Raw genomic sequence first — 19,152 nt, forward strand, 5'->3', positions numbered from 1 at the left:
CGCCTGAATTAACTGTCACCTTTCCAGAGGTGATGAGTGTGCAGGATAGTCAGCTGCTGTCTATGACTTTCACATTATGAACATCTAATTGTTTAGTTTTTTCATCATAAATCAACAACTTGGCAGCACTCTCTGACAAGTCACCAAGTTGGACCTAGTGGATCTATTAGTGGCTAATAAGTTGTTTACAAGGCCTGTGAGCCCATTAATAAGATCAACCTGGGTCTCCAGGTTGTCAAAACTCTCTCTGGCTGGTATTTATCATCTTGCTAATGGAGTTATAAATGCTGATAATTCATGAATTAATACTATTTGTAAGTTTTATTCTTATATAAGTGCGTCAAGTGAAGTTGATACATGGATTTTGGTACAGATTGTTCACTTTTTGGCAGAGTACAAGTATCCTGCTGGGGGATAAAGCAGCTGCCAGTGGACAAAGATGTTCATGTGACTTACACCTGATCCATAAATCATTATCAAATGATTTATTAACCATTCATAAAGTCACTTGCGGTTTACAAACTCTTTTAGCGGTGTTCTTGTTTGACCAAGATAGCCAAATTTGAGTCATCACTTCCTGTTACTGCACATTCAACACCTACATCCCTGCATCTTTGAAGCTTTGTGTCTTGCTTAGCCATCAAAGGGATGGGGCTGACACCTGCTGGCCAACTCTGAGCAGTACAACTGTAGAGACCAATAGGTGAACTGATGGTTCTGCCTTTACAAAGTAAATGCTGGTCACATTAGTGATATACAGACAGCATAACCACACTCTGATTGCTTTGGTCTTTGTTCCCGTCATTTGGGTAGGTGAGTGTGACCCTTTAGCTTGCACAGATCTCTGAGTAGGCTACAACCTGCACCCCAAGCACAGCTGTGATATGGTGTAAAAACAAGTGTATTGGCTCATCAAAATAGTAGATAAGCCTATATAATTATAAACTTGCTCTGTGATTATGTGAACCTGTAGAGTGATGTATAAGGACATGTGTGTGACATGGTTTTGTTTGTGAGTCTGTTTTGTTCTCTTTCCTTCTAGACTTATTTGTTAATTTTTCTTCAGGTACTGGAGTCCACCTCCATATCATAAAAAACATGTGCCTTGTATTTTTGTATGCCCAAAAACTAAAATATGTATGCCATGTACTGAGCCTTTCAAACCAATAAAAACTTGAATTAGTCTTTTATCATTATTTCTCTCCTAAGTGCTTGAAGGTCACAGGTTTTTTGTCTTTCAGCACCATGCTGCTCCACCATCCCCTCCAATCCACATCCATGAAGAAGCACATTGTTCCATAAACTCACCTGTAATGTATTCTTTACTGTAGGCTGGAAACCTCTATACATTCAGTTTGATGCCTGCTGGCGAATTTCTATATTATTTACATTTATTTATGGTAATGATTTGCAGCTCATCTCAATCTAAACTGTAAAATCACCGTGCCATTCTCAAGTTCCTGTGTGGCTCTGTCATGTTTGTGATGTTATTTTATGGTACAAAATAATCCAGATTTAGTGTGTAGTAGCTACACTACCACCAAACACTGGCAAAATCATGCTAGCGTCACAAGTCTCCATTTGAGCACCAGCAGGACCTGGCACACTTTTTTGCAGTGATGGTTACCATTTTGGGCAGATTAAGGGTAGCCTAATTTGATTCCAGATTTAGGTATTTAGTTTGAGATTTAGGGAGATTTACGTAGCCTATCTGTCTTAAGTTATATCTATGGTGAGAGAATTGAACATTGCAGCAGAGAATCTCTTGTATCTTGTCACGTTTAACCATTTCTTTCATACCAGTTTAGCTTATTCTGGTTTTGGGCCTCTCTTTGTCTCTTTAATTTTCCATTTTGAGAGCTGAAGTTTAAAGAACTGGTATTGGAGGCATTTTGAAGGCTGAATCTATGTTCCAAGTAAACATTCATGAATTAAAGTTAATGGATTTAAGTAATAGTTTGTGAGAATTTAATTCATGGTACGGAGCTGTGGCCATTCTACATTTATTCATAATGTTTTCAAAAATACCCGTACACTCATCATTTCAAATTCAGTTGTCCCTATGTTTCGGGGACATATGATAGGACCATTGATGATTAGCTGAATAAGAGACTGTTCTTTACTGATCAGAGGAGGGGGTGGCTGGAGTGTGACTTCATTTTTTTATTTTTTGTTTTTATTTTGACCCGACCCAAAGTTATAAATATTTTTCCTTGAGCCTCCAAGACAAGCAAATGAGGTTAAATGAGACATGCATATTTAGTTGATGATAGACTGTTTGTTTCCTTGAGGTATTCTGTTTAAACATGTGCTATCTAAAGATACATGATACGGAATTGTTTTCAGCCCATAGCAATTACAGATAAGTGGTTGTTTCTCATGGCAGATACTGGTAAAATAAGATATAATTTTAATTTTTTGTATTTTCTGATTAATTCATCAGTACTGATATATATTTTGCATCCCTTGTTCTATCTAAATATGCTTGTTACCTTAAAGTGTTCTGCCTCAATATGTTGAGGTGGGTTCTTATGTGAAAAAAATATTTGCTTTAATTAACTTTTTATGTGGGCGGCATGGTGGTGTGGTGGTTAGCACTGTCACCTCACAGCAAGAGGGTTGCCGGTTCGATCCCAGGCGTGGGAGCCCTTCTGTGTGGAGTTTGCATGTTCTCCCCGTGTCAGCGTGGGTTCTCTCTGGGCATTCCGGCTTCCTCCCACAGTCCAAAGACATGCAGATTGGGGACTAGGTTAACTGATAACTCTAAATTGTCCATAGGTGTGAATGTGAGCGTGAATGGTTGTTTGTCTCTATGTGTCAGCCCTGCGATAGTCTGACGACCTGTCCAGGGTGTACCCTGCCTCTTGCCCGATGTCATCTGCAATAGGCTCCAGCCCCCCACAACCCTCAAGAGGATGAAGCGGTTAGAAGATGAAGATGAAGCTGTGTGGACAATTCTGGTACATTTACATCTGGACAGCCTGTCACTGGGTTGGTACCCTTATAAGTACATTATAGTATTCTTTTAACGGATATGTTGCTATACTGTAGTTTAAAGATGCTTATATGTCTAGCAAGGTACATAATTGTACTTTAATTGGTACAATTTGGTAAGGTACAAAAATGGACCAGTACTAAAGGGTACACAATTGTCTTTCAAAACAGTACCCCCCAGTGACAAGCATTTGTACCCTTTTAGGTACACACTGGTACTTCCATTTTTGAGTGTGTGTAGAATTAGCAATTTTGATGAAAAATTACTCATAAGTAATGAACAGTCCCTAAATAAATTATTGTTTAAATCAGTGTTGTTTCATTTTGTGTGGTACTGGAAAGACTGACTTATATAACCAGAGGAAGGGCAGGAGAAGTTGAAAAAATGTGGAAATCTTTATTGGAATTTATTGGACATCAGGGTAAACAACCACTATGAAATAGCTGTGTGTAGAGTGTATTAATGTTGTTATTGTCTTTCATATTGTCCTTCTTTAGTCTGATATGTTTTTGTTATTAATTTATTTCTCTGTCTTTAAATATGTGAGGCATTGTGGATATTTGCTTTGTTGTCTGTGTGTGCGTGAAATATGTGGAAAAACCTAATAAAAATAGTTTATTCACATAACAATTCACAGATCTTCAATAAACCACTGACTAATAATACATTTAGAGTCCACCCTATGGCCCAGTCAAAGAGCATGGATACCAAGAGGCGAAGCTCCGTTGAATTTCTGCCAACAGCCACTAGGGGCGCTACCGCCATTTTGGACTGTTGAGCTTGGACTGTTGCGCCCAGACAGCATGCAAGATCTCAAGGAGAGAGGAGAAAAAAAGTAAAAGAAAACAGTGTAGTGCAATTAACTGCAACAACTGTCGGTGGAACACCCCGCACCTGGCCTTCCACTGTTTCCCGAAGGATCCCGACAGAGGTGTAGGGTTTAAAGTGTTTTAATATATCAATTTAATATGCCAGTTTTCGTGGGAAGATATATATATATATATATATATATATATATATATATATATATATATATATATATATATATATGCCCTTATGACTCTTGCAGTGGATAAGGAAAAACTCCCCCAAAAAAACCCTTTAACGGGGAAAAAAACCCGATAGAAACCTCAGGAAGAGCAACTGAGGAGGGATCCCTCTTCCAGGACAGACAGACGTGCAATAGATGTCGTACAGAACAGATAAGAATAATAAATTAACAGTAATCCACATGACACAATGAGACAGAGAGAGAGAGAGAGAGAGAGAGAGAGAGAGAGAGAGATGCAGGTAATGACAGTAGCTTACAACAACATTATTGAAAGTAATAATATTATAGTTATATTTCTGGCTACTGTGGTACAATATGTTGAAAGTATGTATTAATATCTGGCAGTATACATGTGTGACAATAGTCATGTGTATAATAACAGTAGAAGTATGACTAATGACTAATGATGGCAGCAGCAGCAGGAGGCATCTGGCAGGACCACGGCAGCAGCACAACCACACACGTCACGCTGTCCAGGCACCGCTGCGATATGAGTTAATCTGGGAGACAGTGGAGCACAAAGGCTCCGGAGAAGAAGCCGAGTTAGTGACATCCAGAATGGCCGAGTTAGCAAGATGCAGTAATAGAATACGAGAGAGAGAGAAGGAGAGAAGGTGCCCAGTGTATTATAGGGGGGTCCTCTGGCAGACTAGGCCTAAGTCAGCCTAACTAGGGGCTGGTACAGGGCAAGCCTGAGCCAGCCCTAACTATAAGCTTTATCAAAGAGGAAAGTCTCAAGTCTAGTCTTAAATGTGGAGACGGTGTCTGCCTCCCGGACCGTAACAGGAAGATGATTCCACAGGAGAGGAGCCTGATAGCTGAAGGCTCTAGCTCCTGATCTACTTTTGGAGACTTTAGGGACCACAAGTAACCCTGCATTCTCAGAGCGCAGTGTTCTGGTGGGATAATATGGCACTATGAGCTCTCTAAGATATGACGGAGCTTGACCATTTAGAGCTTTATAAATTAACAGTAGGATTTTAAATTCAATTCTGGATTTTACAGGGAGCCAGTGCAGAGAAGCTAAAACAGGAGAAATATGATCTCGTTTCTTAGTTCCTGTTAGTACACGTGCTGCTGCATTCTGAATTAGCTGGAGAGTTTTTAAGGACTTACTAGAGCTACCTGATAATAGAGAGTTACAGTAATCCAGCCTAGAGGTAACAAAAGCGTGGACCAATTTTTCTGCATCTTTTCGGGTCAGGATAGGCCTAATTTTCGCAATATTACGCAGATGAAAAAATGCAGTCCGTGAGGTTTGTTTTAAATGAGAATTAAAAGACAAATCTCGATCAAATATTACTCTGAGGTTTCTTACGGTAGTGCTAGAGGCCAGAGCAATGCCAACTAGAGAAACTATGTCAAGATTACTGCTTTAGCATTAAAATATATCAGATTAAAATATCTTTATTATTATTATTATTATTATTATTACTGTCCCCTTACTGTACAAAATGTAAATAAATCTTAAATAAATAATTATTATTAATTTATTTATTTTTTGGTAGATTGGCTTATGATGGCTTATTTGAAGGAGTAATTAAGTTAATCTTCTCATAAGTGGATGTAATATGTAGGGATGCCATCTCGGCCGTTTTTCGTCGTTTTGTTTTTTTTAAAGTCTATATTTTGCTTTACATAAACGTGAAAAAGCAGCTGTGACCAAGCTATCACGAGGTGAGTAGCATTGTAAGCATAATTAATAATAATAATTATCGATATACTTCAGTTTGTCTGTGTGTTTTTGTATGTAAGCGGCTCTGCTGCGGTCTGCTGACGGTCCAAAATGGCGGCGGTAGGACGACACCATGGGGGAATTTGTTGCTATGGGCGTTCTATTGAGCTTCGCCTCTTGGTATCCATGCTCTTTGGTCCAGTCCCGACGGCGCCGTGCACGTGCACACCTCTTTTGCGTGACCTCGCCGCACGCGCTCCCCTCAGAGTGAACGCGCACGGCAGCGCGTTGCCGCCTCCCTGCTTGTGGTGGTGGTAGCCCATGGTACGGACATGGCTGCTTTCAGCAAAATACCACACAACTGCTACGAAATCGGTCACACCTGGGACCCGTCGTGTGTGCAGTCTGCTGCGGACGTAGCCAGGGGTGCTCTGGAGGTCTCCTTCAAAATATACGCCCCTCTTTACCTGGTAAGTTTCGCTGCTTGACCTACAGTATGTGCACTTGTAGACTCTGAAGCTAAAGTTAGCTAGCTAAACCAAGTAGGGCTAACTAGTTCTGAGAAAACGACGTGAAGATTAACTTGAGCTGACCCGTCGCGAGCTCACACTCGGGGACTAAGTTCAAGTTTATGTGAAGGCACACTCTGTGAAGGAGGTAAGAATCATTGAACGCGCTTTGAAAACCCATCATAACACATTCACGAGTAACCGGCTCATAAACAGAAACGTGAGTCAAGTAGGAACCATCTGATAAGTTAATGCAGGCAGATTCCAGAGTAAACTCGTTTGGCTAGTTTCCGGTGCATTGTGCACATTCTTCACTGTTCAGACCATTATCTGCTTCACCGGGGAAGTTTAATACAAATGCAGAACCATTGTTAAGTTACCTCAACTCTCATGCAATAATTTGGCAACCAAATGTGAACATCTGCAACAGTGACAGCCACTTGACTGTGTGTGTTTCAGATAGCAGCTGTTCTAAGGAGAAGAAAGAAGGATTACTATACAAAAAGGCTTCTCCCAGAGATCCTGTGGTCTACCTCTTTCCTCACTGCCAATGGAAGTCTCTACATTGTTTTCTTCTGCGTCCTCAGGTCAGCAGGTCCAACAAATGTCACACATGTACTTGTCAGTTACACAACTTACCTTAACTTGAGATGCAAGGGTTTCTAAAGCTAAACTGATGCAATCTTCAATAGTTTAGTCAATATTGTCTCAGGGTCTATTTTTCCCCTGTTTTCAGAGTTGCTGAAATGTGCCCTATGGAGTTTTCTTGTAAAGATGAGATAAGATTAGCCTTTATTGATCCCCAGAGGGAACATTCAGGTTTTGCTGCAGCACGAAATAAACATGTTTACTGAGTCAGAAAATGACTTAATCGCTGTTTTGGCTAACCCTGTACGCAGTTCTGTCAGATTTTCTTCCAGACTGTGGAACCATTGGCCAACGTGTCTGTATGTTAGACATTGAACATTGTGGAAGGCTTTGTATTTTGTGTATCTTGTGTGTTATTGTTCTTTCTTATTTTTACTCTGCTGGGTTTTTTTTTTACTGTGGTTTTTTTTATTGTGATATGGGTCCCACTGGGTCTGAAATAAAGAATGAATTGAACTGACTTAAACAAAAGCTATATTTACCGGCTGTGACAATGTCGCAACAGCTGGCATTGTTTTCACCTTGTAAGTGTGTGTGTGTGTGTGTGTGTGTGTGTGTGTGTGGCATCATGGCCAAACACATTCCTGTAGACACCAGCCGTAGTGAGAATTACCACAGAAGTGGCTTAGAGTGTTATGCCTGGTGTTTATATGTCTGTCTGTCTATATTTCGACAGAGTTTGTCGACATATTAGCCTCACAATCATGTAAGATGCATTCACAAAACTTGTGGTTATTCTTGAACTCCACGGGGTACGTTTAAGCTCAAAATGCTGCACATACACGGCTCAAAAAATTAAGGGAATACTTCAATCTCATATCAGATCTTGATGAACGCATTATTCTAGTTGAAAATCTTTACTTACTTTAATTCAAAATTACACTGAAATCAAAGGAAAAATGAAATCACAGGCTGGTTCAACTTGCATGAACTTAATCACGGCAACTCATAATGTGACTCAGTAGTGTGTATGGCCCCGGCATGCCTGTACACACTCCCAACAATGGCTGGGCATGCTCCTGATGAATCAGCGGATAGTGTCCTGGGGGATCTCCTCTCAGACCTGGATCAGGGCATCAGTGAGCTTCTGGACAGTGTGTGGCTGTGCTTGGCAGCATCAGATGCACCAATACATAAGGTCCCATAGGTGCTCACTTGGATGTAGGTCAGGGGGAAGGAGAGGGCCAGTCATTGGCATCAATGCCTTCATCATCCAGGAACTGCCTACACACTCTGGCCACGTGAGGCCGAACATTGTCCTGCACCAGGAGGAACCCGGGTCTGACAGTCGCTCTGAGGATTTCATCCCAGTACCTAACAGCAGTCGGGGTACCGTTGGCAATGACATAGAGGTCTGTGCGACCCTCCAAGGATATGCCTCCCCAGACCATCACTGACCCACACCAAACTGGTCATGCTGGATGATGTTACAGGCAGCATAACGTTCGCTACACCGTCTCCAGACTCTTTCATGTCTGTTACATGTGCTCAGTGTGAACCTGGTCCCATCTGTGAAGAGAATGGGGCGCCTGTGGCAGACCTGCCTATTCTGGTGTTCTCTGGCCAATGCCAATCGAGCTAAACGGTGCTGGGCTGTGAGCACAGGTCCCTCTCAAAGACACCGGGCCCTCGTGACAGTTTGGTCAGAAACATGCACACCAGTATCCTGCTGGAGGTCATTTTGTAGGGCTCTGGCAGTGCTCCTCCAGCTTCGCCTCGCACAAAGGAGCAGATACTGGTCCTGCTTCTGGGTTGATGCCCTACTCTTGAGACTGTGCTGGGAGACATAGCAAACCTTCTTATGACTGCAGGTATGGATGTGCCATCCTGGAGGAGCTGGACTACCTGTGCAGCCCGATTGGGCTGCAGGTTTCCTTCTCATGCTACTAGCAGGGACATTAGCAGAACACAAAACTAGAGTCAGGAAGGATAAGGAGACAGCAACTGTCTGTGGCCACTACATATAAAACCATTACCTTTTGGGGTGTTGTCTTAATGTTGCCTCTCCATTACACCTGTTGTCACCTTCATTTGCACCAAAGGAGGAGAATCTGATTCACAATCACTTGTGCTTCCTAAATGGACAGATTGATATCTCTGACGTTTAACTGACTTGGTTTTATACTGTGACCATTAAGTGTTCCCTTGATTTTTTTGAGCAGTGTATTTCAGACCGACTACAGACCGACTAAAGCCGTACAAGTATTTTTAACATGCCATTTAGATAATTTTTCCCCTTTTGATTGAAAAAAGGAAAAGAAAGATCTGACCAAAACATAGAAAACCGGCGCTGACAGTGTGATTGAGTTCACCCTTCAGTTGAAAAAAAGAAAATAAATAATGCTGAATATATTACTTATTTCAGGAAACTTCTTGGAGGGTTCTACTCCTGGTCTGCTGGGTTTTGGGCAGCACTGCCAGCATCCTATATTGCCATCCTCCTGGAGCGTAAGAGCAGGTGAGACTCCGGCCTGTTTTTCACCAAACTTTTCTTTTGTTTCATCTCAAATCTTTTAATGTTTTAAACTGTAACATGTTTGCCACCACTGCACAAAAAGGGCACTTAGTTCATGGGAAGTTGTTGTATACATCTCAAATATCAGATGTGGCCTTGTGAATACTGATTCTGTGATTACTAAGAATCAATATGTCTCCCTTCTTCCCCCCCATCAGGAGAGGGCTGCTGACAATATACATGACAAATCTTGTAAGAGCTCCTCCATTCATTCAAACATTGTTTGTTGCACGGAAAGTGATATATCTGCTCTTTCTTGCCACATGATGTATAAGTGACAGTGTAATCTTGTTGTCAGGCCACTGAGACTTTGTTCCGCATGGCAGTGACACGAGGCATCATCAAACCCATCAAACATGGCGAGGTAAGATAAAAGGAAGGTTTGAGGAGATGACAGTGAAGGCAGCTAAATAATGGGGCTCGCTCAGAGCATTTAAATAACACGTTGACAGCTGTTTCCAGTATTTCCTTGACAACAAAGAGCAAAGGATATTATAGGATTGTTGGTATTGATGGTGTGTTGTCAGTTTTCTTTCACATATCGCCAATCTCAAATGAGTTTTGTCCGTTTCAAGGTGAGAAGGCAGATAAATGCGTATGTGGTAGCACACGACAGGAAGTACTCAGATGATTTTAAATAAACTTTATAGTAGTTTGTGTCCCTTGAAGATTACATGTATACCATCATATCTGTAGGCAGCTTGCACCAATATTATAGCTTCACCATCACCTTAATTTGTAATACATGGTTTGATTATATGTTCAAAATGGCTCCGGAGTCTCGTAGCTAGATGCTTATGTTCCACCTGTTGTCCTAATGCCTTCCTTCTGTCTCTGTTTCCCATTAGGTGCTTTTGTTCTGCATAACTGCATCACTCTACATGTTCTTCTTCAGGTCAGATTCTCACAGTAAAATGTAAAACATTGATCAATAGATCAGGAGCGAATGTTAGAGTTTGAGTTAAAGTTTGTGTTTTATGCTGCAGGAGTCAAGATGGTCTCAAAGGCTTTGCATTCTCAGCATTAAAGTAAGCTGCCCCTGTTCCCACTGATGCCGTGATTTAGATTAACTGATAGTGTTTTGGTAAAGCTGGTTAAGAGGTGGCGTGCGTTTTCTGTCACAGGTTCATCATCGGAAAAGAAGAGATCCCAACTCACTCTCTTGTGGCAGAGCACATCTACACAAGGCACCCTGAGAGGACAGCTGCTATAGAGACGGAGGACCTGCAGGTGTCAGCAGAAAGGCCCAGCTCCAGGAGGAAAACTCTGGTAGCCTACACCAGGGAACTGCTAGAATCAATGTAAGAGAACACACACATTTACACTGATGCCAAGGTTTATACAGAGTGCCCAGAATTAACTTGTTTTTTGTTTGCTTTAAATAATCTAGATGCAAGAAGGGTCCAAGACACAGATGTTGTAAACATTACCAAGACAACTGCATTTCCTACTGTGTGAAAGTACGACTTTTTTTATGATGATGGATTTATAATACTCAAATTATATATTATTAAGTACTAAAAATGCAGTATTAACTCTTTTTTCTTTTCTTTTATGGTTTAGGGTTTTGTCAGGATGTTCAGTGTTGGCTACCTGATACAGTGTTGTCTTAAAGTGCCTTCAGCGTTCAGGCACATGTTTACCAAACCCTCACGACTCGCCTCGCTCTTCTACAACAAGGAGAACTTCCAGTTAGGGGCCTTTCTAGGATCTTTCGTCAGTATCTACAAGGTACATTTTTTCCACTGACGTCTCCCTTTTTTATTTTTTCCTGCTTTACTATTTTTTTTTTTTTACCTTCCTTCAGTCCCTCCAGGATTTCACAGGGTGTTGAGGGGGTTTGTTGCAGCCTGAAATACCTGATTTCACTGCATCGCTTCTAAAATAATTGTGATGCATGTTGGGATCGTTTTAGACATTTTTTTGCAATGGAATTGTGGGAACAACTAAAAATTGCAAAAATAGTTGTGATGCTGTCTTGGATCTGGAGCCTATTATTATGAGCGTTCAGTGTTTCCCACAAAATTAGAATCTGTTAATGATTGTGATCTGTGATGGTCAGCTGTTACAGCTGTTTGATGCGGCACAGAAGGGCTGTCTCCAGGAGCCACTCTCCTCTTGCTCTCTCTGCCTGGTAGACACAGCAGCAGCTAACGTCTGACACTGTGCTGTTAAACAGTCCCATCAATCTCACATCAGTGCCAAAAAGGCTGGACTCTGACGTTAAACCCATTAATAATCAATGTGTAACATTAGCCGTATGATGCTAACAGTTATCCTCGTCACTGTGTGTGTGACTCTGTCCCAGGTGCAGCAGTAGCCTCGTGATAAACAGAGGGAGAGGGGCAAGGAGGTGTGAAGTGAATCAATACGCTGCACACAGCTCTACAATGAAATTAGATCTCAGTCATTTTAAAAAGCCGTAAAGTTGCAGTGATTAGAAGAATTCACAGGGATTGGCTGGATTTGTGTTAATTGTTGTGATCACAACATCCTGGAGGGACTGTTCCTTGCCTCTTCCCTTTCTTGTAATTTGGCAAAAAATTGTACAAACCATTGTGCCAAAGTTTTAGAATATATAAGCTGTACAACATATCTTTCTGTCTCCCACCTTCTTTAAGACTCAGCCATTTGCAATCACTGATTTCTTTAATTTTTCCCCCACATATTTTATATTATTTTCACTCACATTTCCAATCTTTTTTCCATCTCAGTATCTCCTGTCTGGTCATATTAGTATTGTTTAATTTTTTAAATGTGTTTTCCTCTCACTCAGGGAACAAGCTGCTTGCTGCGCTGGCTGCGTAACATTGATGACGAGCTCCATGCACTGATAGCCGGTGAGACAGAAATGTCTCTGTCAGACAAAATCCTTGTAGAGCAGTCCTTCTCAGGATTGTCTCAGCTGATGTTGCATCATGTCTCAGCTGATTTAATCTGTCTAACAATCATGTTTTGTATTTTTCCCCTGTCGTTCAAGGCTTCCTGGCTGGTATCTCGATGTTCTTCTACAAAAGCACGTCAATATCCATGTATCTCTTCTCGAAGCTGGTGGAGGTAAAAGAAGATCTCAGAAACAAGTGATGTTACTGTAATCACAGTAAAAAGAAAATTACATTGTCAAGAAATTATACACACCAACATTAATTTCTTATCCCAAGGGTATTTGGATTTTCTTAGGTTACTAAGAAAATGTAAAAAGATTATTACATGCTCTGTATGCACCTGGTTAGTGTAAATCTGTGTATATTCTTGCATAGCCAGACCTATCTAATGACTGTGCCAGTGCTGGAGAAAGGTCTGACTGAGCCCATCAGATTTCCACACTGAGGGGAAAAAACACTCTGAATTATTTGTGTTTCTTTAAACCAATCTTAAACCTCTTGGGCAGCACTAAGCCACAGTGTTCTTGCAAAAAAAGGTGGGAGAGAACTTGTTTTTGTTGGAACATTTGCATGTGGAGAGGTGATCCTGTTGACCAGTGAACGGACTGCAGTGTTCGCAGCTCCACCTTTGTAGCACCAGATTTGTGTGCTAGGTACTTCAACAGAAGGTTGACAAAAAAGGCGACGGTACAGAACAGTTCCATTGGTACCATCCACAACTTTTCACAGTGGAATTGGGTAAAACAAGTGTACTGAACTGCACCGTACTGCTCAGTGGAAACAGGGCTTAAGTCTGGCTAGGTGAGACTACTTAAACGTAGCAGCAGGTCATAATAAACATTACTCATCTAGCATTGTGGCTGCTTTTATTCACACTAGAGTAGTAGTAGTTCCTAAATTAGCATATAGCCAGAACAACTATTACAGAAAATATCTTTATCTGAAACTTCTTTTTATTGGACAGTTTATCATTAACAGAACATGTGATATTCTCTGTCTTCAGACCATGTACTTCAAGGGCATTGAGGCTGGTCAGTTCCCTTACTTTCCTCATGCAGACACGGTCATATACGCCATCTCCACCGCTATCTGTTTCCAAGCTGTAAGTATCCCGTAAACACTGGTTTTATACTCACATAAATGCTGAGTGAGGATTTAATGGATGACTCATTACTGTTGCACAGGCTGTGATGGAAGTGCAGAACCTCAGGCCTTCATACTGGAAGTTCCTGTTGCGTTTAACAAAGGGCAGGTATGAATGAATTGTGTGGACTCTGTCAGCTGTCAAACGTTGTTTTATCAGTTAAATCCAACTCTGTATTTTTAGATCGTCTATAGCTCGACTGTTTCCGTCCATGTTAATGTCACCTGTTAGTGAAAGTTGCTTTTGTCATAATGGTACTGAGATTATTTTCTGTCTCTTCTATAGGTTTGCCCTGATGAACCGACAGTTGCTAGATGTGTTCGGGACTCAGGCCTCCAGGGACTTTAAAGGCTTTGTGCCCAAACTGGACCCTCGTTTCACCACGGTGCTCCCACCGGGAGCAGATATCCAACTAGGCTGACTTGGGAGCAGGCTGTAGGAGGGGCTTTTAGGGTTACCTCAACGTGAACAGTTTGGCTGTTCTATCTGAGTAATTTAAGGATTTTTTTTTAAAAGGCGTTATGACAGCTCAGAAGTGGTGTTGTTGTGTAATGAGATGGGATATGCTTTGGAGGATTTAAAAGCCTGTGATCTGTCCAAAGCAGGGCATCATGAGTGTTCAGCGTGGTGCTGCACAAAAGCACATTTACTGGCTGGGATTGTATGAATACAGGTAACCAGTGAAATAAATGAAGTGTACTAATACAAGTATTTCAAAGTCCTAATGAAACCCTAATAGCACTTGCTAAACTCTAATAATAAGAAAGCCATCTAAATGATTGAATCTTTCTGTCAAGTTGCTCATTTGCGTTGTACAGGTTTACATTAACCTGCTCTGCAAGATATGGATGGTGATAGATAACCTTACGGGGTCAGCACTTAAATCACAAAGAAAGCCTAAAATTGGATAATTGGAAATTAAAAATGATTTCGCTTTGGCTGCAACAACATTCCTTTTATCCTTTGATCATAAAATTTCTTCATTTTCCAAGTTACCTGTAGGTTTGTACTGACTGAACTCAGTTTGGTTATTTCACAACAGAGTGTGAAACTAAAACAGACTCAGTGATTCCTGATTTTGACTGTGATTGACGAGGAGAAAGAACTTGTGATCATTACTGAATGTGTACTTGTCTAGTGAGTGGAACTGATAATATATATTTAATTATGTAGCCTTATTAATGAGAGATGTATTTAGATTGTGGTCTATGATGTGAAACAGAGAGGTGGAAAGTCACCACTTTTAACCAGTTAAAATTATTATTATTTTTTTTGTCATGTCATCATCGCGTTTTAAATGCAATTGAGGTTTTCTTTTTCTCCAGATCTCAGACTAGAGTGCTGTAAAATTTGACAATAATAATTGCAATGGATAATGTGGTAAAGGGAGCAACTTGATTATTGGAGCGGGACACATATTAAGCAGGGGGTCTTCCCCAGGAAAATTAGAGCATCATACACTTTTATTTCCTGCATTCTGGCGAATTTGTATGCACCAATATGTGCCTTTTCTGCATCAATTTAAACAAACAAAAAAATATCAGGCGCCACATTACCTTTCACAGTATACTGGAATATAATGCAGTGAGGCTCTCAGGCAGTCTGTGTTGCATTCAAATATTTAGTCTGCTGTAAATCAATTCTTATTTACAATTATCCCGGCTGAGTCAACACACATGTAGGCAGGATTTACGCTTGTGCGTCTAACTGTCTAAATGTTATGTGCCACCTATACACACCATTCATTCGAATTGATTCTTAAACCCCTGGACCTTAATTGCTCGTGTGTTTCAGCAGGATATCTGCTCATATTCAAAACTTTCTGCACCATAAAAACTGAAGTGTTCTCTCATATTTTGAGATAAAGTGAGAAAAAAATCGTTATATTACGAGAATAAAGTCATAATTCCCCTGTCGTCAAGGTTTGGCACGAGCTCACCATCAGATACTTGGTGTCTCTTCCACCTCTTGCTTGCAGTTAAATACACAGGCCCTTTAGTTGATACAGAAATTGTTTAAATGTCATACATGTATATTTTAAGTATAGCCTTTAATTTACATGTATTTACCTGAGCCAAGACTTTATAATGTTATGAGTTGGACTGCAAGGGAGCCTAAATTTGCAGATCCATGTAATTCAGAATCCAGTTTAATAACCAGTTGTAAATTATTCAAAATTTTAAACCACAAAATCATATGTCTACACAAATTTCAAAAAGTCATCACCACAGTCAGCCTGCTCCTTCATTTTCATTTCATTCTCTGGTGTTTGGGTTCAAAACGACTCATCTGCATGACTGAATATTTTATTCACGAATAAAGGCCAAACCTGATTCAATTTTAATATTTGGTTGTTTCACATGAGCTCATAAAATATAAAAAAAAAAATGGTGCTGGCTGTTTGCATTTTAATTAATACTCACGGTCAGTTCCAAGGTGAACCCCATTGCTTAAAACCCACATTGATTGAAACATTGTTTACTGAGGAATTTGGTGTTGCATCGAAATGTTTGCCTGAAGGCCAGAAGTCTGTGAATAGAAAGTACACAGCTCCATCTGCTTGAGTTTTTGTTCGATGCTGAGAGATGAGGATATCTGCCAAAAAGATGTTTGGAATTTTAAATACTTTATTTTCTCTGGAAAGTCTGCATTGCATCTTTCACTAAGTGATAAACAGTCCCAGTGGTTGTGCAGTTAATGGAATAATGGGAACAGTGGGTACTTCTGTGGCTCATGGAGGATTTCTGTGCTCATCACTAAATACACTATTGCATCTCACAGCGTTCATCATAACTTCATTCCAGATGTAAAATAATTACACATAATTATACTGTAAAATTGTTACATCTTTTTTGTGTACACCTCATATTTCTGGTAGTTATTTAAGCTGCCATTTTGTTTACTTAAAATATGCATTCAGTTTTTCAACTCAACCCAGCTTTGGACACACGTGACCTCCATAACACAAGCCATGATTTAAATGAAAATAGTGCATGGTTGATGTTCAGACTAAAGTAGAGGTGGTATATTAACTAAACATATGACAAAGAACTATAATGCAACTCTGCAGATGTTTTTGATTTATGTAAAAAAGTGTATATTAAAATCATTTTTGAATATCATGTGCAAGGCTTTTTTTCTGTGCTGAGTTTCATCTTGTGTAATTTTGATGTTGAGGAAAATATTTTGATGAAGATCAAATTCTTGGTGTCATAGATTCAACAAAAAGCTGGAAACATTCCTCAGAAATTTTGGTCCATATTGACATGATAGCATCACACGGTTGGCGCAGATTGTGGGCTGCACATTCATGATGCAAATCTCCTGTTCCACCACATCCCAAAGGTGCTCCATTGGATTGAGATCTGGTGACTGTGGAGGCCACTGGAGTACAGTGAACTCATTGTCATGTTCAAGAAACCAGTTTGAGATGATTTGAGCTTTGTGACATGGTGCGTTATCCTGCTGGAAGTAGCCATCAGAAGATGGGTACACTGTGTTCATAAAGGGATGGACACGCTCAGCAACAATACTCAGGTAGGCTGTGGTGTTTAAACCATGCTCAGTTGGTACTAAGGGGCCCAAAGTGTACCAAGAAAATCTCCCCCACACCATTACACCACCACCAGCAGCCAGAACCGCTGATATACAAGGCAGGATGGATCCATGCTTTCAAGTTGTTTACACCAAATCTGACCCTACCATCTGAATGTGGCAGCAGAAATCCAGACTCACCAGACCAGGCAACATTTTTTCAATCTTCTGTTGTGCAATTTTGCTGAGCCTGTTCGAACTGTAGCCTCGGTTCCCTGTTGTTAGCTGACAGGAGTGGCACCTGGTGTGGTCTTCTGCTGCTGTAGCCCATCTGCTTCAAGGTTCAACATGTTCATTCAGAGATGGTCTTCTGCAGACCTTGGTTGTAACGAGTTGGTATTTGAGTTACTGTTGCCTTTCTATCATCTTGAACCAGTCTGGCCATTCTCCTCTGACCTCTGGCATCGACAAGGTATTTTCACCCAGAGAACTGCTGTTGTCTCTGTTTGGGACCGTCCTCAGACCAGCCAGTCTGGCACCAACAACCAAAGTCACTTAAATCACGTTTCTTCTCCATTCTGATGTTCGGTTTGAACTTCAGCAGGTCGTCTTGACCATGTCTACATGCCTAAATGCACTGAGTTGGTGTCACGTGGGTGGCTGATTAGCATTTGCATTCACAAGCAGTTGAACAGTTGTACCTAATAAAGTACAACACAGTTTCCACAGGCATACTGCTCATTACCTTTGTCTGAGATCTTGCTGCATTGCTACATGTCAAGGCCTCAAGATTAGACATGCCCACTGGAACAGATACAACTGATTCTAAGCAGTACTACACAATCAGATAATACTTAGGTGCGTCACCACTGCTGCTTGACGCTGTGTGCATGCACTGCTGTGAAGTAGTTACCTGATTCCAGACATGACGCTTGTTTGCTATTAGGGAAGAAGAGTTAAAGGTATGTATACTGTACTAATACTCTGTCCTCTGCTCAGTCATGTCTCCTAATAGTGCAAAATTGTTTGGAAAATAATTTTTAGTGTCACTCTGCATGGTAACAGTCAAAAAAAACCCCACAAAGGATACAATTAAAACTTACAAGAAGTATCACTAGAGTGTAACAGTTTATCTTTAAAATGCTTTAGCATAGTAGGCCTACAGATGCTGGGACATGGCAGAGGTTTAGTCATGTGATCCTGTGTTGGTGTAATGAGTTTTTTATTATTGACAAGGCTGCAGTGTCTGCAATTTATTCACGGAGGGCAGCAATGAGCGCACAATGCTTTTGGTTTACACCTAAAGGACAAGAAGAAGACATCCATAACGGAAGTAAATATATTTGTGTCAAGTAGGCACATAAAAGCACTTCTGTTTTGTAGCTTCCTTTTCAAAGTAAAAGCGTGTGACCCACCTCATTTAAAATGGAAAGGATACATCAGAATACCCAATGAAGCCTCATTTATTCTGAAATAACAGTTAAGAACAGATGGTATTATGGTGCATATCATCTCTTAGCTAAAGAGCAAGCAAATGGTTGATTCATTCATGGAATTAGTTTCTTCAACTATTTTGGAACAACTGAACTCAAAGAACGTTCCTAGCATTTGTTTTACAGTACACCACAAAATGGTATATGGTCTCCAGATTTTCCATCGGTTTCCTCTTGGCTTTTATAGATTCAAACAAAAAATTCTGTTTCAAATTTCTTGTTCACGCATTTTTATCTATAAGCTGTTATTGAATTGGAGTAAGGGACTACTTTGCTCACACATGTCTTACCCTGTTTATTTTGGATAATCCCCTTAGTGTTTACATGTTCATTTGAAACTGTTTTCTGTCCAAGGTAACAACAGTAAAAGCTGTTAACCCTCTGAGACCTGCTGGGCCTTCGCCAATCCTCGCCAACTTCCTGTCTTCAGGAGGCTGGAGCAGACTGAGTTTAAAAGGTAGTGATAATACTGATATCCAGTGGTGTAGTGGTAGTTGATGAGGTGGGCGTGCTGCTAGTAGATGGGTAGGTTATCGAGGAGGAAGTGGGTGTTCTCTCCTATATATTCCAAGGGCTTTTTGGCTTATAGGTGGGTATACTGTAAATGGTGTACTCCATATACCTGTGTATACCTTCTATGACCTGGAGAATCCAGCCATATCACCAAGGACATCATGCTAGCTTCCCAGGAAGGGGGCTAAAG

At 40.7% G+C, this 19,152-nt stretch overlaps 1 protein-coding gene across 1 annotated transcript; it reads left to right on the forward strand.

The window, feature by feature from the left end:
• Positions 1–6,008: 6,008 nt before the first annotated feature.
• Positions 6,009–16,544, forward strand: tmem135 (transmembrane protein 135). Its single transcript, XM_049592826.1, has 15 exons — positions 6,009–6,191; positions 6,690–6,817; positions 9,244–9,336; positions 9,552–9,585; positions 9,692–9,757; positions 10,242–10,288; positions 10,380–10,421; positions 10,518–10,694; positions 10,784–10,853; positions 10,957–11,124; positions 12,170–12,233; positions 12,374–12,450; positions 13,282–13,380; positions 13,463–13,530; positions 13,708–16,544. Exons 1-15 carry the CDS (start codon positions 6,054–6,056, stop codon positions 13,841–13,843), a joined length of 1,407 nt encoding a protein of 468 aa, XP_049448783.1. The 5' UTR covers positions 6,009–6,053; the 3' UTR covers positions 13,844–16,544.
• Positions 16,545–19,152: the final 2,608 nt, after the last annotated feature.

This window comes from Epinephelus fuscoguttatus, linkage group LG12 (genome assembly GCF_011397635.1).
Source record: "Epinephelus fuscoguttatus linkage group LG12, E.fuscoguttatus.final_Chr_v1".
In the NCBI taxonomy this organism is placed as follows: Eukaryota; Metazoa; Chordata; class Actinopteri; order Perciformes; family Serranidae; genus Epinephelus; species Epinephelus fuscoguttatus.

Excerpts from the sequence above, each read along its gene's own strand:
- tmem135 (XM_049592826.1), top strand. The coding sequence starts at position 6,054 with ATGGCTGCTTTCAGCAAAATACCACACAACTGCTACGAAATCGGTCAC. Across the intron at positions 6,192-6,689 it reads TATACGCCCCTCTTTACCTG|ATAGCAGCTGTTCTAAGGAG; the intron begins GTAAGTTTCGCT and ends TGTGTGTTTCAG. Across the intron at positions 12,451-13,281 it reads TCTTCTCGAAGCTGGTGGAG|ACCATGTACTTCAAGGGCAT; the intron begins GTAAAAGAAGAT and ends CTCTGTCTTCAG.